Source organism: Gopherus evgoodei, chromosome 2 (genome assembly GCF_007399415.2).
Source record: "Gopherus evgoodei ecotype Sinaloan lineage chromosome 2, rGopEvg1_v1.p, whole genome shotgun sequence".
Taxonomy (NCBI): Eukaryota; Metazoa; Chordata; order Testudines; family Testudinidae; genus Gopherus; species Gopherus evgoodei.
Window position 1 is genome coordinate 6859636 of NC_044323.1, and position 19219 is coordinate 6878854.

A 19219-nucleotide genomic window follows, 5' to 3' on the forward strand; every position below is an offset into this window, starting at 1 on the left:
TCTTGAGGAATGATTGAAAAGACTGAATGTTATGAAACAAAATGTTTCATAATATTAATGGGGTGTGTGAGTGGTATTTGAATAAGATGCATATTTGCATGTTTGTTATAATATTAATAGGGGAGCGTGAATGGTGTTGAATAAAGATACATGTTTATTCTGGCTGATCTGAATAAGTGAATCTCATTGGCAGGAAAATGACATGTGAGTGGTAAAATCAGTTTACTTGGGCTTTTTTTTACTCCTTTCGTATGGGATAATTGGGGTTTTGTTAATTAAAATGTAGATGAAGTAGCTGTAAGCTTAATGATTTTGTGTGGTGCTTTTTCTCCTATTAAAGTGACCCGTGTTTGAGGGTGATGCAGCTTTTGGCAACGTTTTCACCAGTGTAACTGGATCAGTTAGTTGCCAAGCACTGCACATTAATTCCCAAAGGTCAGAGAAATCTCACATAAGAAATGCACCATGCAGCCATACCTAGTGCATTGTGATCTCATCCTGGGTTCCCAGCTCCCTCTATCTTTCTGCGAAGACTGTAAGCATTGCGGAGACACCACACTCACTCCTCGGAAAAAACGTGTGTGGCTTCTCTCTCTTGCAATACCGTCTGTCTGGCTCTTGCAGTAGCATTGGTGGGGCTCAAAGGCAGACACATCCAGCTGTCCTTTGTCTGGAGGGAGCATCAGGTCGAGTGGGTGGAGATGAATGAGTATTAAGAAAGGGATCATGGAGATTGCTGCTGCTCCCAATAAAGAAATTTCAGAACCTGCAAGGACCTTTAGCTGTAACTATTATGAACTGCAGTAGTTACAAAGTGTGGATCATGGAGAATGTCCATTTTTCTTTTATCAGTGACCAGTACTGATTATGATACAGCAGCAGACGCAACAGAGACATCTTCGTATTACAGTGCCAAAGGATCTCTCTCAAGGTAAAAGATGAATGATAGAACTGACTGGAAAACATGGCACAATGCTCATTTTTATTCATGAGTGTTTGGATTTAGATGGGTTCGGTGGGAATCAGACAACTGCGGTCATTACAGTGGTAAAGCAAAGGCTATGGTAATCTGTGAATATAATTTTATGTCAGTGGTACCTGCTTATGGTGGGCTTGGTTACAGTGAAACATCCCTGTTGTGTCTGCTTTGTGCTGCTCCCTCAGTGCCAAACAGCCTGCAGCCTGGCTGCTTCAGCACACTGGGAATTCCTTCCTGGTGTAATGCAGTCCTCAGTCTGGGACTGGGAGTGGCCAGGAAAATAGGGTGAGCTGAACCTGCTGCATTGGCTTCAGGGCTGGCCATTAGGGGTCATTGGCAGCAAGGTGCTCATGGCTTCTCTAAATTATGCCAGGGAGTGGAATAGCTCTGGCTGTTCCTGAGATCCAATCCAGAATCACCTTTAGATCTTAGAGTCCTCTTTGTCCCTAACCCCTCAGCAGTTTGACCACAATTGAGACTTTAGCTGATTGTTTTCATTGGGATTTAATGCATGGCTGATTTTACTTTTCAGCCACATGTAGAATGGCCGGAATCCCTATTTTGGCATTGATCTGCTGTGTGACCTCAGGCAGTTTCCTTAACTTCTGTGCCATTGGTTCTTCATCTATGAAGTGGGGATAACGCTGCTTTCCCACCTTTGTAAAACACTTGGAGATGTACAAATTAAAAAGCTTGTATTGTGAACGGGGCCGGTAACACTGCCAGTTATTCAGGTTGCCCAACAATTCCCATTATAAGACCCTGTTTTCAGCTGCTTATCACTTTACCTAACTTTTATCATTTGGGCAAAAATTTGTCATCCCAAGTGTCTGCCTAGTCTGATTTTTTTTCCCTAAATTGTAGCCAAATTATTTCAGTCATTTCTGAGAATGGGGCTTGGGAAAGGGTGGGGGTTGTTTTGCCAATGTTAAAAAAAAATTCTGACTACCTTTGTTTTTAAAAGCTCTAGTGCTCCCATGATTTGAAGCAGGAACTTGAAATTTGGCAGAGGGTGGGGTGTTTCCCTTTTGTCAGGGATGTGTCTTTTGTAGTCCTCATGAAAATCTACCCAAATTTGACCAATTGATAAGCCTTTGAAAAATCCCAGTTCACACAGGTTCAGTAGAGATTCCTTAGAACTTACCAGCTAAAGTCAATAAAGGTTCCATCCATACTTGGGCCTGGGCTGCTGTGGGCCATGTTGGGTCTGGGCACCTGCATTGAAAACAGCAAGATTGTCTCTCCCATACTCTAAATGACCCCAGTGCTGGGCCCAGGTGGTGTGGAGGAGGATGCTACCTGATCTGAATGCAGTGAGGACAAGAGCTGTACTTGTGGTGGGGAGAGTAAATTGGTGCAAGGGGTATAGAAAGAGGCAGGAGACTGGAAGTTGGGGTAGGAAGGATACCGGGACTGAGAAATGGAGAGACTGGGAGTGGCTGGGGAAGGAGACTGGGATAAGGAGCTGAAGGGCTGACCTGAGATTAGATGAAGAGCCCAGAGAGGAAGATTAGGACTGGGAGCCAGTGGGGTGGAGAAAAGGGGGAGGCATCTGGAGGCAAAGTGGAAAAGAGAAACAGACTGGATGAGGAGTCAGGAGGGAGGTAACATAGACTGATGGGACAAGGAGACTGGGACTGGGATGAGAAGCTTGAGGAGAATGCGACCGAGAGGGCGAGCGCCAGCGGTGGGAAAGAGAAAAGACTGGGACGGGGCAGGTTGGAGGAGATTGGGCAGAAGGGATCATGCTTGGGGGGAGTCAAAGCACAGTCTGTGCCTACTAGAGTGCACTCTTCTGTAGAGCCTAAAATGGTTTATGCCAATTGCTCCTTTCTTTCCAACTCTAATCTATACCTAGCCGAGAACAAGAGGGAGTAGAATCCACCACAGAAGAGGAACAGCTGCCTCAGATCCTAGATGAGCTTCAAGATACTCACGTGGCCTCTGGCGCACCTTTGGCTAGATTTCACCTGACAGTCAAAGGTAAGGGAACCTGTGACATTTACAACAGTCCCATCTTGATATCTGTGGACGTGTGGACAAAGTTTTCCCATATGCTTTTGCGTGCAGTTGTGCTCATAATTTGTGCACTCAAATAGTCACAAGTGTGTGTATGCGCAAATGATCAGCACCTAACTGGGCAATAGTTCGTGCAAAGTAAGTATTCGGTTGTGTGCCCATATCCGCAGTGACTAATTGCATGCACATGTTTCTGGAAATCTAGTCCTGTAACTCAATTTTTCTAGGTTTTAGATCATGAAGATCAGCTAGTCTCTGAATGCATTAATTTCTGTGTTGCCAGGAATGAAAAGTACAGTGTGAGCATGCTACTTTTTAAAAGTGATGCTTACCAATATGAACCATTGCTTTTCATTAGTATTTCAGAGTAGATGTACTATGCAATGATTAGTTCAAGCGATAGTAACTAAGGCCCAAATTGTCTGCTACTTGGGATGAGCCTATATAGGGGAAAGGAAGCTTTGCTAAGTCATGGTGCTTTCTTTTTGATCTTTCCATCAGTGTGTAGGGTGCCGAGAGGGGGGTTGTTATCCAAAAAGGTGATTTGTGCCCCAGAATCACCAGACTTCCCCAAAAGCCACGCAACGGCCCAGTGCCTCCACCCCGGTTCTGGGATCTCTTGTTGTCCCATCTCGTGTCCCTCTTCTGTAGAAGACCTACCCAGTAGATGTGTACCCAACCCACCTCTGTGACCTAGACCCTCCCTCCACTGGCCCACCCATTCCACCTGTGTGTATCTCTGACCTCACCATGAAACGTCTACAACGTCTGGGTGGATAAAGGAGAAAAACTACAGAGATGTCACTGCCCCGGTCTGTGCTCTCCTGGAGCACTTTTACTGGGTTGTTCTGCTACTGCCCATGGAAAGAGTGGGGACTATTTTGGCTAAAATGGTCATGAGGCCAATCTTGAAGTCTCTATGCAGGCAAAGTATGACTTCAGTCTGAATTTTGCCTGAATAAGGATTTCAGGATTTGGCTTTGTATTTGTAGAAAATCAGATCCAAATATCAACATTCTAACTCTGGAAGGCACTGAGATATCAACATGATGGGGGCAGAATTAGAACCTGAAAGGTACATAATAGAGTATTAATTCATAAATAGCGTTTCACAGATATCAGAATCAAGCTACTCTCTGTATGTAAAAAGAACAGGAGTACTTGTGACACCTTAGAGACTAACAAATTTATTTGAGCATAAGCTTTCGTGGGCTACAGCGCACTTCATCGGATTTCCAAACAGATATTGTAGAACCTTGAACAAACAGCATTGGTAAGAATGGACCTTTCTTTGATTACACTGAAGTGTATGATTGGTTTGAGAGGCTCCAACATAGATAGAGTCACCCCTTCTTACATTGCTCCTTGTAGGGTACCCAGAACCTCGTCTTTACTGGTTCAAAGATGGGCAACCATTACAGACCTCAGACCGAATCCTGAAGATTGAGAATAAGCAATTTCATGCACTCGAAATCCTCAATGTCATTAAGGAGGATGCTGGTCAATACTCAGTATTTATTAGCAACTCTGCAGGTTCTGCATATTCATCAGCCAGTTTGGTTGTCAAAGGTAAGTTATTGGTGCTTTTTGCTCTATCTGCCAGTGGCTATCTCAGTTTTACATGTTCACTTTTCCCAACAAAGCCTATAGAAAGCAAGATATTCTAGAAAATAAAATGGGTCATAAACCAAGGGTAGAGGGATGGTTTTGTGTTTAGAGCACTGGACTGAGAATCAGGACACCTGTGTTCTATTCCTGGTTCATCCATGGATTTCCACTGTGTCCTTAGGAAAGTCATATCACCTCTCTGTTGACCTGATTTTGATCTTACTTGCACATGCAGTCTAACTCCATTGTCCTCCGTGCTTTCACTGGGGAATTGTGCTTACAAACTAAGGGTATGATACGGTCCATATCTGAGGCCATAACTGCAGTACTTTTAATAAAGGGTGAGTTTTGTCTGAATTGTAGAAGCAGATAGGTATAGAGCCACTGTGGTGTTTTTTATTATTATTATTATTATTATTATTATTATTATTATTATTATTATTATTATTAATTATTAAATATCAGTACTCATGGAGTTAGTAATTTATGGCCAAATGTTTTTGTGATGTAATTTATCAAAATGATCTTTGTCCAAATATATGATATATTAATTGAAGCTTAAAACAGATTTCAGTCACGCTTATGCTGAGTTACTGTACATGTCATTTATATTATAAAATGGCTTTTAGATGTATTCTGCTAACAAGAAGAATAACAATTTTTAGTAAAAATATAATTTATGTGTAGTCCATATTGTACTGAGTAAGTCTCTGATATCACTTGACCACATGCTTGACTGCATAAGTCACATAAAGGAGACATTTGTCCTCTCTATAGATGTAGTTTCATGGTGGGATGCTTTGTCTTTCTGTGTTACAGGTCCTGGTGAGAAGGAAGAACTGTCAGAAACAGGTGAGAGGAGCAGCACAATCAGTGATAATAGAATCACTAGTAACTTAGCCTCACTTTCACCATTTCACCATGAACTTTTTAATTTTCAGATGCTCAAGAACAGCTGGTGCCACCCAGGTTCCTAGAGAGATTTACCAATAAAAGAGTGAGGAAAGGTGCAAGTATCACCTTCTCTGTGAAGGTTGAAGGTAAACAGAGCTTAAACACAACTTTCTTTCTGTGTTACTTAATTTGCATAGCTGCCCAGTGTATCCTATCCTCTCATTGGGCCAAATCTTACCTAGTGTAGGAGTAGGAAGATTTGAGTTCCGTTCCCATCTTTGTAACAGACTTTTGGATGCTCCTAACCAAGACGTGTAACTCTTCTTTGCCTCAATTTTCCTATGTATAAAATGGGGAGAATAGCACATTCTTATCTCACAGGGGTGTTATAAGGGTTAATCTTTCATTTTTGTAAAGCACTTTGAAGCTCTTAGATGGAAAATGCTCTAGAAGTGCAAGTATTCATTTATGATTTATTACTGTTATTGGAAAAGGATCAGCAAACATAGAGAAAGTAGTATTCACTCACAACGTAGTACACAGGGTTGGTAAGAAGGGAGGAACACCAGTGGGACAATTAAAGAGGCTCTTGCTCTTTGGTATAGGACATCCAGCACCCACAATTACCTGGTTGAAAGAAGAATCTCATGAAGATGTTCTGTGGATCAAACCAGAGACTGCTGGCTACAAGCTCGCCAGTTCCAACATGCATCATAGCCTAATCCTGCTGGATGTTGGAAAGGAATATAGTGGAACCTACACTTGCATTGCTACTAACAAGGCTGGACAATCCATCTGCACCGCTTCTCTGGAAGTTCTGGATGGTAAATTTTTGCAACATTACAAACACTTTCCCTATAGTATTAAACATAATGTAGTGTACATGAATGGTATCGCCTCATTATATTGTGTATATAATTGCTGAATGAAGAGCAAGTGTGAAAATACAATTAATTTCAGCAAACCACAACTCACGTACATACATTTCACAGAGATTCTGGTATATCTCTATTACTGTTCTTTGATAGAAAATGATTATATGCCCCTAATGTAAGAATAACGTCTACATGCTTTGGGCCATGTGTCAGATTAAAAGCATGGTAAGGTTTTGCATAAACAAAACAAGAGACTAAAGAACAATCAAGAGAATAAAAAGGAAGAAAACAGGTGCCAAACATCAGCTTTTTAGGAACACAGGATTCTTCACTCTGCTTAGGCTGTTTTGCATCACATCTCTGCCTTAAAGCACCTGAGGCAGGCGAGTGAAGAATTCCTACTGCAAAGAGAAATTCTCCACGATCTCTTGTGTCAGCCTCCTCTCCCCCACTCCCTGGTGTGAGAGGAGGGGTGGGAAGAAACATGTTAAGGGCATTCTGGGGGTGGGCATAGCCAAGGCAGGGCAGGGCCTGGAAGAGCTCTGCTCCACCAAACCTTATTCTGCCTTGATGTACATTAGAGATGCAGTCCCCAGCTGCACTGTACCAGGGCTGGGTTTGGGGAGGGTGAGGAATCTGCCCCTCAGTGTTTAGCAAATACTTTCTTTTGGCAAAGACCTTCTGATTATAACCTCTGATCTTGCAGTGAAAGAGGCAGAAGTTCTGACCCACGAGCGCATGATGGTGACAGATGTTATAATGACTACGCTGGGGTAAGCAATGGCAGTGTATGTTAAGCCAGAAGAGCATATACAAGATTCCTCTACATTTCACTGGGATGGCTGTACAGAATGTATTGCCCATCAGTCCCACATTTCAGATCAGATGGGAGACTGACTGAGCTCTCCAAAGATCTGGAAGTGTGTGTGGGTCATGGAGCTGGCTTGTTTGGGAAGGTCCCCCAGTATTCAGCTAAAGGATTTTTGGCCCCAACCTGAAGCCTTAACTAGAGGGAATCTTCTGTTTGATTACAAGTGTTTAAAATCCTGACGTCTACAACACTAGTTCTGGAAAGCTAAATGCAAGAGGTGGTTGAAAGCTCACTATTTCCAGGGATAAAATGATGCAGCGAGCTAGTGCCAAGCCTTTCACTGCAGGAAACCACTCTCCAATTCAGTCAGATTTCCTTTACCTCCTTTTCCGATTAGGCAGATCTTCCAATTCTCCACTGGAGCTAAAGTCTGCATCACTGCCAAATTCTCCTAATTCTTCACTGCCACATGCACCTGTGGGACTGTGTGTACTCACACCTGTGCAGATTTGGTGTAAAATGCCTCTGCTGGTGTAAATGAGTGACGAATTCTGATTTGATGGTGTTTTACATGCACTTTGCACTCATTTGCAGTGGCTGTACAAGAAGCAAGGCAGAGGAGAATCAGGCCCAGTGTTCTGAACTAACACCCGGTGTCTCTGTTTTATCTTTAATTTTAATTTTGTAATGGAGGGGTAGCTGTGTTCGTCTGTATCCACAAAAACAACGAGGAGTCCGGTGGCACCTTAAGATGCCACCGGACTCCTTGTTAATTTTGTAATAGTTTACTTAAGAATAATGTGACTTTAGCTCCATTTCACATCTGAATATTGAGTTGTACATAAGGTTAAGAATAAAGGATTGTTTTAAATTCTTAGGCTTAATTTAGTTCATAATCCTGCCAATTCATACAGATCCCCATTCTGCAACTGCTTCCAAGACATGTTGTTAATGGGCTTTCTCACGTAGAGCAGGTACAGAATTAGGCCTGTAAACAGAATGGCCAAGAGCATAACAAAAGTTTTCTCATGAGATAGTACATCAAAGCCAAAGTATGCTGAATATGTGCAGTGGCACACTGTCAGTATCTGTGTTTTAAAGGATAGCACTTCGCTTACATAATGCATGAAGGTTTTTTTCATGATATGACCTGATAAGGAGTTACTTTGTGCAGTCAATAGAGTCAGGAGATCTAGATTCTGTTCCTAATCCTGACATGGAATTTCTGCCTAGGCTTGGAAAACTCTCTTATGTCAAACTTTAGAAACTAAACCAGGCACCTAAATGTAAATATTCTGATTTTCAGAGTCAATGGTAGCTGTAGTTGCTTAGCACCCCTGAAAAACAGGTCACTTTCATTTAGAAGCCTAATAGACTTGGGCACCTATTTTGGAGTACTGAAGTTTGATAATGTTGGCTGTACCCACTCTATACCTCAACTTCGCCATGTGTAAAATGGGGCTAATACTTCAGTTAAGTACCTTAGTAGCATGTGGTAATTTCTGAAGGTTTATTAGATGCTTTGAGATCCTCCAATAAAAGATAAGTGTATGAATAGTAACAAGTTTATTCTTGATTGGCAGGTATGACGACAAGGACAGAAAAGGACATGGGTAAAGTTGTATGAAAACTCTTGTTCTCGTACAGTATGCCTCATTCACCTCCAAAGCAGGCAAAATTCACATACTCAAATTCTGAATTTCACTTGCATAGAATTAAATATAGTAACAGCTTGAGGGGGAAAATGGATGACAGGGATGACCACTAAACTGCTTGTTTAAAAATTTAACTGAAACATGCTTCTCCAACTCTGCCATCTTGATCTTCCATACTAGATAGGAGAAAAAGATTTTGAAAAATAAACACTAGTAACTAGTCATTACATTTTAAAAGGTTTACAGCTGGAATTTTTCTTTAAAAGTTGCGTATGGTACATTGGAAATAAAATTTGGTGGCTCTCAACTTAAAAATTATTCAATTAAAGGGACAATGTCAATATCTCTTGCTTGTCAAGATTATGTCCCTGAAATGCTCAGTAACTATATTTATTTACTAGTTTTGCTTCTTCTAGAGTAAGAAGGCTCCAGCATTGCTTCCTTAAGAAAATGCAGAGCACTTTTATGAAGATGTGTAATGAATCTTGGATGTGTCCAGGATCTGCCCACCGCACAACTTGGCATGATTTGACACAAATGGAAATCTCTCTCAGAAACGACTGATGCCGGAAAGCAGGAGTGTTGCATATAAGGACAGAAGTGCATTGGCAGAGCTGTGCTGTGGGAAAACCTTGCACAGTGTCTTTCCATGCGATGCTTGACTTAGCCTGCTGCAGTTGGTTTTTCACTCTCATGAACACCAACTTCATTCACGATTTAAAATGTAGGGTTGTTTTTTTTTCTAGGCTGAGTGAATTTTGTGCTGGTGAAAGATGTCAGACTAGCAGGCCTGCACAGTGTGAAAACTTATTTTTACCCGCCGAATAATTACAGCACGGGCAGTGGTAGTTTACCCCTAAATCATCCCACCAATATACCTCAATCCTGATCTGCAGGGACCTCCTCTGTGCCAAGGTCCACGGACAGTCTGCATATCCCTCAGTCCTTGGTTTCTCTATTATAACTACAAACCAGGGCAACAGTTGGCAATGAGGACATACATTCACTGAGAGCTGGAGCTGAGACTAGAACTCTCATTTGGCATAAGTCACTGTTCAGTCATCTCATGGTAACACTTTCAGTCACTAATAACCTGGGCTAAATTTCAACCAGTGTTCTAGAGATGAACGGTGCCCCTGAGCAATGCAGTCCTCTAAAACTCCATGTTAAAATAAGCCATCTGTCTTGGATGGTTAGACACAACAAATCCTGAATCTGTGCAAGGGCTTTGACTAGATGACCCTTGTGGTCTCCTCTAACCTCATGGTTCTATTATTCTAAATCCCATGCAAGAGGAATAACAATACCTATGCCACCCCTTTGGCTTCAGTGTGGCATGATTGTGGTTTCCGTGTTCAGAGTTTATCATCAGTTCTAAAGTTCACATCTGGGTCCTAATCCAGATATGCTCAAAGATCAGGTGAAGAGTGAGAGGGCATTTGGTTCTGACTCATCCCGGATGTAAATAGCTCCCATAATCACACTTTGACTCCTCCTTTCTCTTTTTCAGAGTTGATATCTCTATCCACCCTCCTGAACCAAGGAAAGGTAGGAGAAGCTGCTTTAGCTGGAGACTCATGACCTCCACATCTATAGTTAAGGTTGCCAATGTGTTTGCATTATAACCTTCTGTTTTCAATTCCTTAGAACTTTTTGAAATTCTGACCTATCAGGTTGAAATTTTTCAGGCCTGGTCTCAGGCCAAGGATGAATGATTTTGGGTGGGTGGGGGGAAGGAATATATATATATCCACTTTTCTCATTACAAAATACTTTTGTCACCTTTTTTGGAACAACTGTTTGGCTTGGAAGGACATCAGGCTGTGCTCTAGGCATTCCTGGCCAGTCTAGCTGTGTACTCAAAAATGTACCCAAGGTTTGCACATTGAGAGTACAATTTATCTCTGTGCAGCATAAGGAATATTCAGCTGTTGAATCACATATAATTCTTCAAAATGGAGCCTAAATGGAACTTAAGTGGGTTTTAGGCTTCATGCCGACTGTACGGGGTGAATTTCAGCCTGAGGTAGGCAAGACTCCCTAGAAATGCACAAGTAAAGTGCATTCCCACAAGGGAGCAGAGTTAGGGTTTTTACAACACACTGATCACCCTGGAATCTAAGAACTTGTTCTGTGCAACCTTAACTCTGCCCCCTTCTGCGTTATTAGCTGTTTTTTTTCTGCAGGAGACTGCATCACTTGTTGCATAGGTTGGATGGTCCACAGGGAAGAAAGCAGCTGTTCAATATTTATTTTTAACATTACTGTTCAATAAGTGGACTCCTGCCTCAATCCTTACATGCTATCCATCCTATCCACGGAGAGGCTGTGTTCACTATAGAGGTGGCTCTCCACGGTGTCTAGTGGGGAGTGTGAACTCCAAATTGTTCTTGTCCGGACACCATAGCATCACTGACATCAGTTTCAGAAGGACAAGTCAGTCATGTCTGGTTCATTGGAGTGGACTTTCAAACGACATACTACAGACTTGATAGCATGTTCTTCCTTTACTAGGAGAGCTTGTAGAAGGTCAGGCTGATAAAGAAGGTGTGTCCAGAAGTCACATTTCATTAGCTGATGTTGGAACAGAAGAATTCCTCCAGAAACTCACCTCCCATATCACAGAAATGGTATCTGCAAAAATAAGTCAGGGTAAGTGCTTGGCAAGTGTGAATACAAAGCAGAGCAGTCAATCTTCAGGTTTGGGTTGAGTTTTAAGTCTCATCTATGAAACAATTATTTTGCACATAATAATAACAATAATAATATAACACTAATAAGAGATTCATCAGATAGAGATCAATCCCCTGACTTTTCTTTATGATGTTTCTGGAACTTCTTTCTAGGAAAGTTAGCATCTAGAGTTGAAAAGGGACTTTTCCATACAGGCACGAACATTCAGTTTTGTTTTTGTGAAAATACAAATTGAATAAATTTTCACATATTTTTCAAATGTTTTACCATGTTTGTGAATTACTAGACTAAAGAGGATTAATCCAGTGGATAAAGCACGTGTCTGAGGGGCAAGAACTCCTGAGCACTAATCTCTGCTCTGCCATTACTTGCCACGTAGCCTTGAGCACATCATTTATCCTCTCTTGATCATAGTTTCTTCACCTATAAAATGGGATTACTGATATTTGCATATCTACTTCACCAAAGTGTTGTGAGGATTAATTAGGTAGTGCTGTGAACAATATGAACCCCATATAAGTACTAACTACTGATCATTATTACCAAAGCTATGTAGGCCAACATTTCATTGACACCAAGACTGCTCCACTCCACCCTGGCAGGATAAATAGGCCTCAAAATGGCAGTAGGTTATATTTACATGCACTTTCAGGCCCCATATATATGACTAGAGAGATATAAAGTTGCCTTCATGTAAATGAGAATTGGGTCCATATGAAAGTTTGAGCAGCAAAGAATCCTGTGGCACCTTATAGACTAACAGACGTTTTGGAGCATGAGCTTTCGTGGGTGAATACCCACTTCCTCAGATGCATCTGAGGAAGTGGGTATTCACCCACGAAAGCTCATGCTCCAAAACGTCTGTTAGTCTATAAGGTGCCACAGGATTCTTTGCTGCTTTTACAGATCCAGACTAACACGGCTACCCTCTGATACATGAAAGTTTGAATCTTTCATAGTTCTGTTGCTCTTCCAACAGTGTTTGAATTTAAAGTAATGGTATGGGCCTACATGCTGCTATGTTATCTCTCAACAGTCCGACTGAAGTAAATCATGTAATCTCAGGGACTTCCATATGCATATGCCATCACAATTATTAACAGGAGCTCATGCAGGTCTGTTCTGGGGATATTTGATTTTGTGAAGATTTTTAAAAATGCTATGGATTTTAACCCTATTTGATTTTCACAAGAGAGCTGTCTCTCATCTGTGTACCTGTTTCCCCACTGTTCTTCATTTCAGCCACGCTTCGAGTGCCTGGAGCAGACAGTGATGACGAATCTAAGACGCCATCCCCATCTCCACGCCATGGCAGATCTCGGCCTTCATCAGTTGTTCAGGAATCTTCCTCTGAATCTGAGGATGGGGATTCTAGAGGGGAGGTACAGTGCACACATGACTAAACATCACACAAGTGTTTACTAGGCGAAAGGATTAATCATTCTGAATAAACAAATCTAGGATATTTTAAGAGTTTCCATCTTAAAATGGTGTCAGTGGTTTAAGGTATATGGTCTAATAAATGGAATAACAGGACTAAGAGTATATGGAAATAAGGTATATGGTCTAATAAATGGAATAACAGGACTAAGAGTATAAATCCACGCTTTCGCACCCAGTGAATGGTCTCAATCAGGTTGTGTTTTCAATAGCTTCTGTTAATTTTGGGGTCTCAAGTTTTGGTTGCTCAGCTTGAGACACTCCAGGCTTTACTTTCTAAGGTGCTGAGCACTCACAGCTCCAAGTGATGTCAATGGGAACTACAGGAATTCAGCACTTCTGAAAATCAGGGCCTGGGTATCTCAAGTTGGGCCACTCAAGTTAGTGGACATTTTTTTAAAAATTTAGCCATAACGTTTTTGAATTTCAGTTTTCCATCTGTAAAATGGAAGTAATGCTTCTCTTCTATCTTCCAGGGATGATGGGGATGAAGTATTTAACATGGGTAAAACACCTGCTTGCTATTGCTATTATCACAGCCTTGCTTTCATGCACACGAATAACTCTCATTTCATGCTTGTAGATTTTTGACATCTACATGGTCACGGCTGACTATGTGCCCGTTGGAGCGGACAGGGAAGTCATCACTCTGAAAGAAGGGCAGTATGTGGAAGTCCTTGACTCTGCTCATCCTCTGAAGTGGCTAGTCAGGACCAAACCCACTAAATCCAGCCCCTCTCGGCAGGGTTGGGTGTCTCCGGCTTATCTGGACAAGAAATTAAAGGTGATTGATCTTCCGTGTTTTATTTTTTTATGGAAACTGTTTCCTTTACACGGAAGAGCAGTTCCCTGCTTGCTCCTGCCGTCTCTGAGTTTCCATGAGGGCAATTCTATTCTGAAAAGGGAGTGCAAACGGGACATTTTTACATACTCATCAGCTCTTCTCCCTGTACCGAGCTAGAGTCCTGTCCTCTGACTTCAATGACAACTGTGTGTTTGCCGGTTTTTACTGCGATTAGCCCTAGAAACAACACAGCTACGAGGGAGTGAGCTGGAATCTAGTCTGGTGTGTGTATAATAATAGAATTATTTACCAAAATCTGATCTTGTATATTTGTGTTATCCGCCCACCCCCAAAAAACAAAACAAAACAAAACAAAACCATGTTGTACTGGTGTCACTGAGGGCATAACTGGAAGGAGAATGGTTTAATAAAGTCAGCAAAACTTTCCTCCATTAAAATTGCTGCTTCATCAAAACCAAAATGTGTTGCAGAAACATAATGGTTTTGATTACATTTTCATGGAGAAGGATTCTCAGGTCCAGGGTGGAATTTCTGGTCAAAACATGAGAGTGCCAGTAGCCCAGAGAGAGACCCAAATTAGGCAAAGCAGGGGCCTATGCACTGCTTTCCCACACCCCTCAGTGGTTAGGGTACTCCCCTGGGATATTAGCTCTGCTGGGGTTGCTCTGAGGTAACTCATGGGCTTATTTGACCTGCAGAAGCCCAGCTGATGGTGAGTAAGAAGGAAAGAACCCAGCTTGACAGTCAGATCTCAGGTTGCATTTGCAGAGCTGGCAGTTGGAAAGGCCATATTTTTATTTGTAAATTGAGCGCGTTTGACCAGAAGTCACAGATATTATACACTCGGAGTCCTATCATGCCTTGTTACATGGTAGTTTGTCATGGTATAATGGTACTTTTAAATTCTCAGCCCTCTTGCATTTGAGCAACAGCGTTCCATTGCCCCCAAAGGGAACATGGGTCTCCCCAGTTTGGGATGTTTTATACAGAGAAACAACACTGCTCACTGCTAAACCCTTCTTCTTGGAGGCAGGCTGCCCTTGCCAATTGCCCCTCCCTGTTTTATCATCTCTGTAAGACAAGATATCATTCCTAATCATGGTAGATTCCCCTGAGCTTCCCCGTGTTCCCAGCTACGCACTTGTGTAGCCACTGCCCTCTTTTTCCCTTGTATTGCCAGATATTTATTAATTTAATGTTGTTTTAAAAATGTGCATATTTAACTAGTCTCATGAGATGTGCTGTTTGCTTTTTACACCGATTTAAGGCTCCTGACAATAAGAGTCAAGAGTTCTTCAGTCTGAAATAACACGTGTCTGATTCAATGAAAAGGTTGCATACTTGGGCCTAGAACCCCAAAGTCCATCGATTCAGTTTCTTATATTGGCACCCATCACTATAATCTGCACTTCCATTATCCCTTTGGCCTTTAAGCGCTTTCAGGTTAACACAGTGGAATGTGACAGAGTGTAGGTTTCCACGGAACAAATCCAGTTCAGTTGTCAGTGGGAACCAAACCTGGGACCTTCGGCACCAAAAAGCACAAACCCCCACCACCCGAGCTTCAGAGCTAACTCCATCAGCTGTGTGGACCAGTCTGCTATTCTTGATGGGTCCAGCTACCAGAAGGAGGACAAGATGATCCCAGACACTCAGTCATGGACATGTGGATTCATTGTTCTGTAAAAGATCTTCCCTACCATTTCTCCTCCCTTCCAGAGCCAGAAGAGGCTCCCAGTACAAGCCCTGCCCCAGGTAGCACTGTTTGAAACCTTGAGGGTGTTGCTGCAAATATGTACAATATTCATAACTTCAACTACAAAAATGATACATCCATAGAGATGTGACGTTATTGACAAACTGTGACCATATAGATCATTGTTTCAACCTTAATATACAAGTACATAGCCAATATGTTGTGATTTGCTGATTGTGCTCTTTCCATAGACACCTTACACAACAACCTTTGTACAATATTTGTTACTGGCAGATTATGAACCTTTACAAAAATTGCTTTTTCTGGCTGTGGTCTTGGTTAGGGACAGAAACAAGCTGCATGTGACAGCGCCATGCCTGAAGTTACCTTGCAAACATGCTCCAGTTACAGATACAGACATTCCTGCTCTGTTCCTTAGAGAACTGATGTTGCCTGTTTGTCTGTTAGTTGTCACCAGAATGGGGTGCATCAGAAGCTCCCGAGTTCCCTGGAGACTCTGTTTCAGAAGACGAATATAAAAAGAAGCTGAGGTGAGCACTTTTTGATTTGCACTGCTACCATTAGGGATAGTGCCATGTGAACTAACAGGGACGCTTGGGTGTGAGGGGTCTCCCAAAGGATTCACACATTCCATTTGTACCTCCAGGACTGTCTGATGAAAGCCCAATTTCTTTGCTGTTAAATCTCCCACTGCTCCCTTCCCCCAGAGTCCAGCTAAGCTCTAGAGGCTTCCAACCTACAGTAGGTTTTACACATTTGAATTCTAAGACACTACTGATTTAGGTTTGGGGAAATACCATATGATCTAAACCAGCTTGGGAGCAAGATTTATTTTCTTGTCCAACCTGCTTGTTCCTTGCATATTGCCATGTGGCTGAGTATTTAACTCCTTGGGCGCTTTGATTTCATAGAAGTCTTAAGGCTCTGTGGTCCCTTCCAGTATAACTAGTTCTGCCCTGCGGGTGCTCTGCATCATAATATAACACATAAAGGGAGAGCTGAAGGGTAGCATATAAGGGCCATACGCAGTCATCCAGCACTGCCAGTGTGGTCCAACACCGTGCAGCTCTGAAGTAGAAATATTTACCTATATGGCCTCTGCACAGAGCCACACCACAGCATAGGAACTGTGCTGCAGCTACCAACTCTTCTCGACTCCTCTTGTCACTCAGTGTTAACAGGGAGAAAAGCAGCCGCAGCCTCATTCTGGTTATTAGTTACATCCCTAATGCTGTGCACTGATCTATGTAGTCTCCTTTCTGAGGACCTGATCCTATGAGGTGCTGAACACCCGGAGTTCTGCTTAACTTCAGGGTCAGTCGAGGTGCGCAGCACGCTGCAGCTGGGGCCCAGAAGGAGCAGAGCCTGCCCCTCTTGGAAATCAGCATGTCAAGAACAATATTTGTAATTGTTCTGCCCTTTGTCTGTCTGTCTGTTCTTTAGCCTCATCATTCAGGAACTGCTGAACTCTGAGGAGGAGTTTGTCAAAGATCTGCAGTTCCTCCAGACCCATCACCTCCAGTACATAGAGAGCTGTCCGGATGTTCCAGAAACTGTTGCCAGTCAGAAATCTACTATCTTCAGAAATGTCAGTGCTATTGCGAGCTTCCATTCCAAGTAGGTATACCTGGATGCGTGGCAGATAAATTAATATCTTGCAGTGTTAGCGACAAAATTGCTGCGATTATGACCATGGAAAGTGGGAAATGCTAAGATGGAAGGGAGTGGATGAGAATTTTAGAAGGCAAGAGTGAAAACACAGGAATGGGAATCAGAAAGTAGTAGTGTTATTACAATCCCAGAATCTTAAAATTTATCTTGTTCTGCTGAGCATTTTTTGCCCTGCTAGGCGAATTTCATTGAATAACTATAAAATTCCTATTCCAACCCCTTCTCTCAGGGGAGGTAGTTCTTTAAAACTCCAACGCTGTATTTAAGGACTGAGATAACCAGTGTAGATCCAATCCCTACTTTGAATGACCCAATTGTATTCACAGGGGGTCAAATTGTGGCACATTGTTGTTTTACAGTCAAAAAGGGGGGCAAAAAATAATGCTTGTAATGCACTTAGGTTCTGGCCATCCTGCAAAAGCTATGCACACTGTCAGCACAGATTTCTTCTTCCAGCAGCCTAGCAATCTGATCGGAAGGGGGCATAAAATGTGCAGGCCGCAACCCTGGCCTCTAAGCACCATCCCAGAATGCCTCCACGTGGCTGAAGATGCTGAGGGCCTGTTGGGTGTGAACTCCATGACTTTACAGGCAGCTGGGATTTTACACAACTGTTATGCTCCAGAACATTCAGGGGAGGAAACAACTGCTCCAGAGTCTGTATTGAGACCAACCACTAAATGTTCAACCCTTCACACAATGTTCCTTTTAAATGTAGCCAAGCTACCTAGCCATCAAACCCAGACACAGCCCCCTCTCCATTGAGGAGAGATTTACCTCACATGCAATGCTCACAAAACAACTTCCATTCATCCTGTCCAAATTCTTCTCTTGGTTCAGGGAAAGGAGGGGAAATCTCCCTGCACCCACTCAGGGAATTCAAGGACCCTGAAACTGAGGCACAGGTTCCAACTCCCTGCTCCAGTCTGAGCCCCTGAGAACTTCTCTTCCTTTGTCTCCCAGCGTTCCTTAAATTCAAGCCAGCTGGTAGGGTCTTCTTCCTAAATTTCAGGTCTGATGAGGTACTTGCCCAGTGGCATTTAAAGTTTTACCTCGGGGTACAATTGCAGCTCTGACAACACTGGTCACTTCTTCAAGCTGGTTTAAACTGGGATCATGTGTATTTAGGTGTAGAGCTCTGGCAAGGTTCTTGCCTCGTATGTGTTCTATTTTCTCTATGCCAGCTTCTTCTCAGATGTCCCTCTTTCTCCATTTCTACAGTTCCTTCTTTCCAGAGCTGCAGAAATGTGACACTGATGACGACGTGGCTATGTGCTTCATTAAGAATGAGGAGGACTTTGATAAGTACATCCAGTACCTGGTGGGGCGGATACAGGCTGAGTCTGTCATTCTCAGCAAAGCCATTCAGGAGTTCTACAAGGTATCGTATTAACCAAAGTACATGCCACACACTGGGAATTAAGCCTTGTATAACCCCACTGCTTTATGAAATGCAAAGCCCAATGGTGGGTCGTACCACTGAATATCTAGGGATTCCATTTGGAGTTGTGCATAAGCTTGTGCATATATGTATCGCCTTACTATATGTTCCATTCTATGCATCCACTGAAGTGGGCTGTAGCGCACGAAAGCTTATGCACAAATAACTTTGTTAGTCTCTAAGGTGCCACAAGTACTCCTGTTCTTTTTGCGGATACAGACTAACACTCTGAAACCTGTCATTTGGAGTTGCATATATAATACTATAATAGGATTATTAGCTAGGTAGGTAGGAAATTATTACAAAACAGGATTTAGTAATCTTCACAGTGGGATGAAGATCTCATTAGTGGCAGCAGAATTCAGAGTGATATTACTGTAAGGAGCGATAGCCACATACCGACATATTGTCAAGGAGGATCAAACCTAGGACCTTTCATCTGAAAGCGCACAAGCTTCTTTAGATCTTAGTAATGATCAGCCTGTTTCTGTCTGAGGCCAGCCAGTACTGGGAGTCTTGATCAATACACAGACTTTGCACTAATAATTAACAGAATCTGATGAGAGCTGTGGTGCCTGAGACATACCCTGTATGTGAACTCAAGGGTACA

The 19219-nt window shown here is 42.5% G+C and overlaps 1 protein-coding gene across 23 annotated transcripts in view; it reads left to right on the forward strand.

Annotated features, from left to right (window-relative positions):
• The window catches only part of OBSCN (obscurin, cytoskeletal calmodulin and titin-interacting RhoGEF), a 305008-nt gene that overhangs the window by 207458 nt on the left and 78331 nt on the right, over positions 1-19219 (forward strand). For all 23 annotated transcript variants that reach the window (XM_030549887.1, XM_030549891.1, XM_030549889.1 and 20 more), the window contains 15 exons: positions 853-931; positions 2838-2962; positions 4370-4567; positions 5426-5458; positions 5548-5646; positions 6106-6324; positions 7082-7148; positions 8770-8799; positions 10352-10389; positions 11356-11493; positions 12778-12917; positions 13559-13759; positions 15945-16027; positions 16941-17114; positions 18390-18549. In XM_030549887.1, the coding sequence (XP_030405747.1) occupies positions 853-931; positions 2838-2962; positions 4370-4567; positions 5426-5458; positions 5548-5646; positions 6106-6324; positions 7082-7148; positions 8770-8799; positions 10352-10389; positions 11356-11493; positions 12778-12917; positions 13559-13759; positions 15945-16027; positions 16941-17114; positions 18390-18549 (1784 nt within the window). The remainder of the gene's footprint in view (positions 1-852; positions 932-2837; positions 2963-4369; positions 4568-5425; positions 5459-5547; positions 5647-6105; positions 6325-7081; positions 7149-8769; positions 8800-10351; positions 10390-11355; positions 11494-12777; positions 12918-13558; positions 13760-15944; positions 16028-16940; positions 17115-18389; positions 18550-19219) is intronic.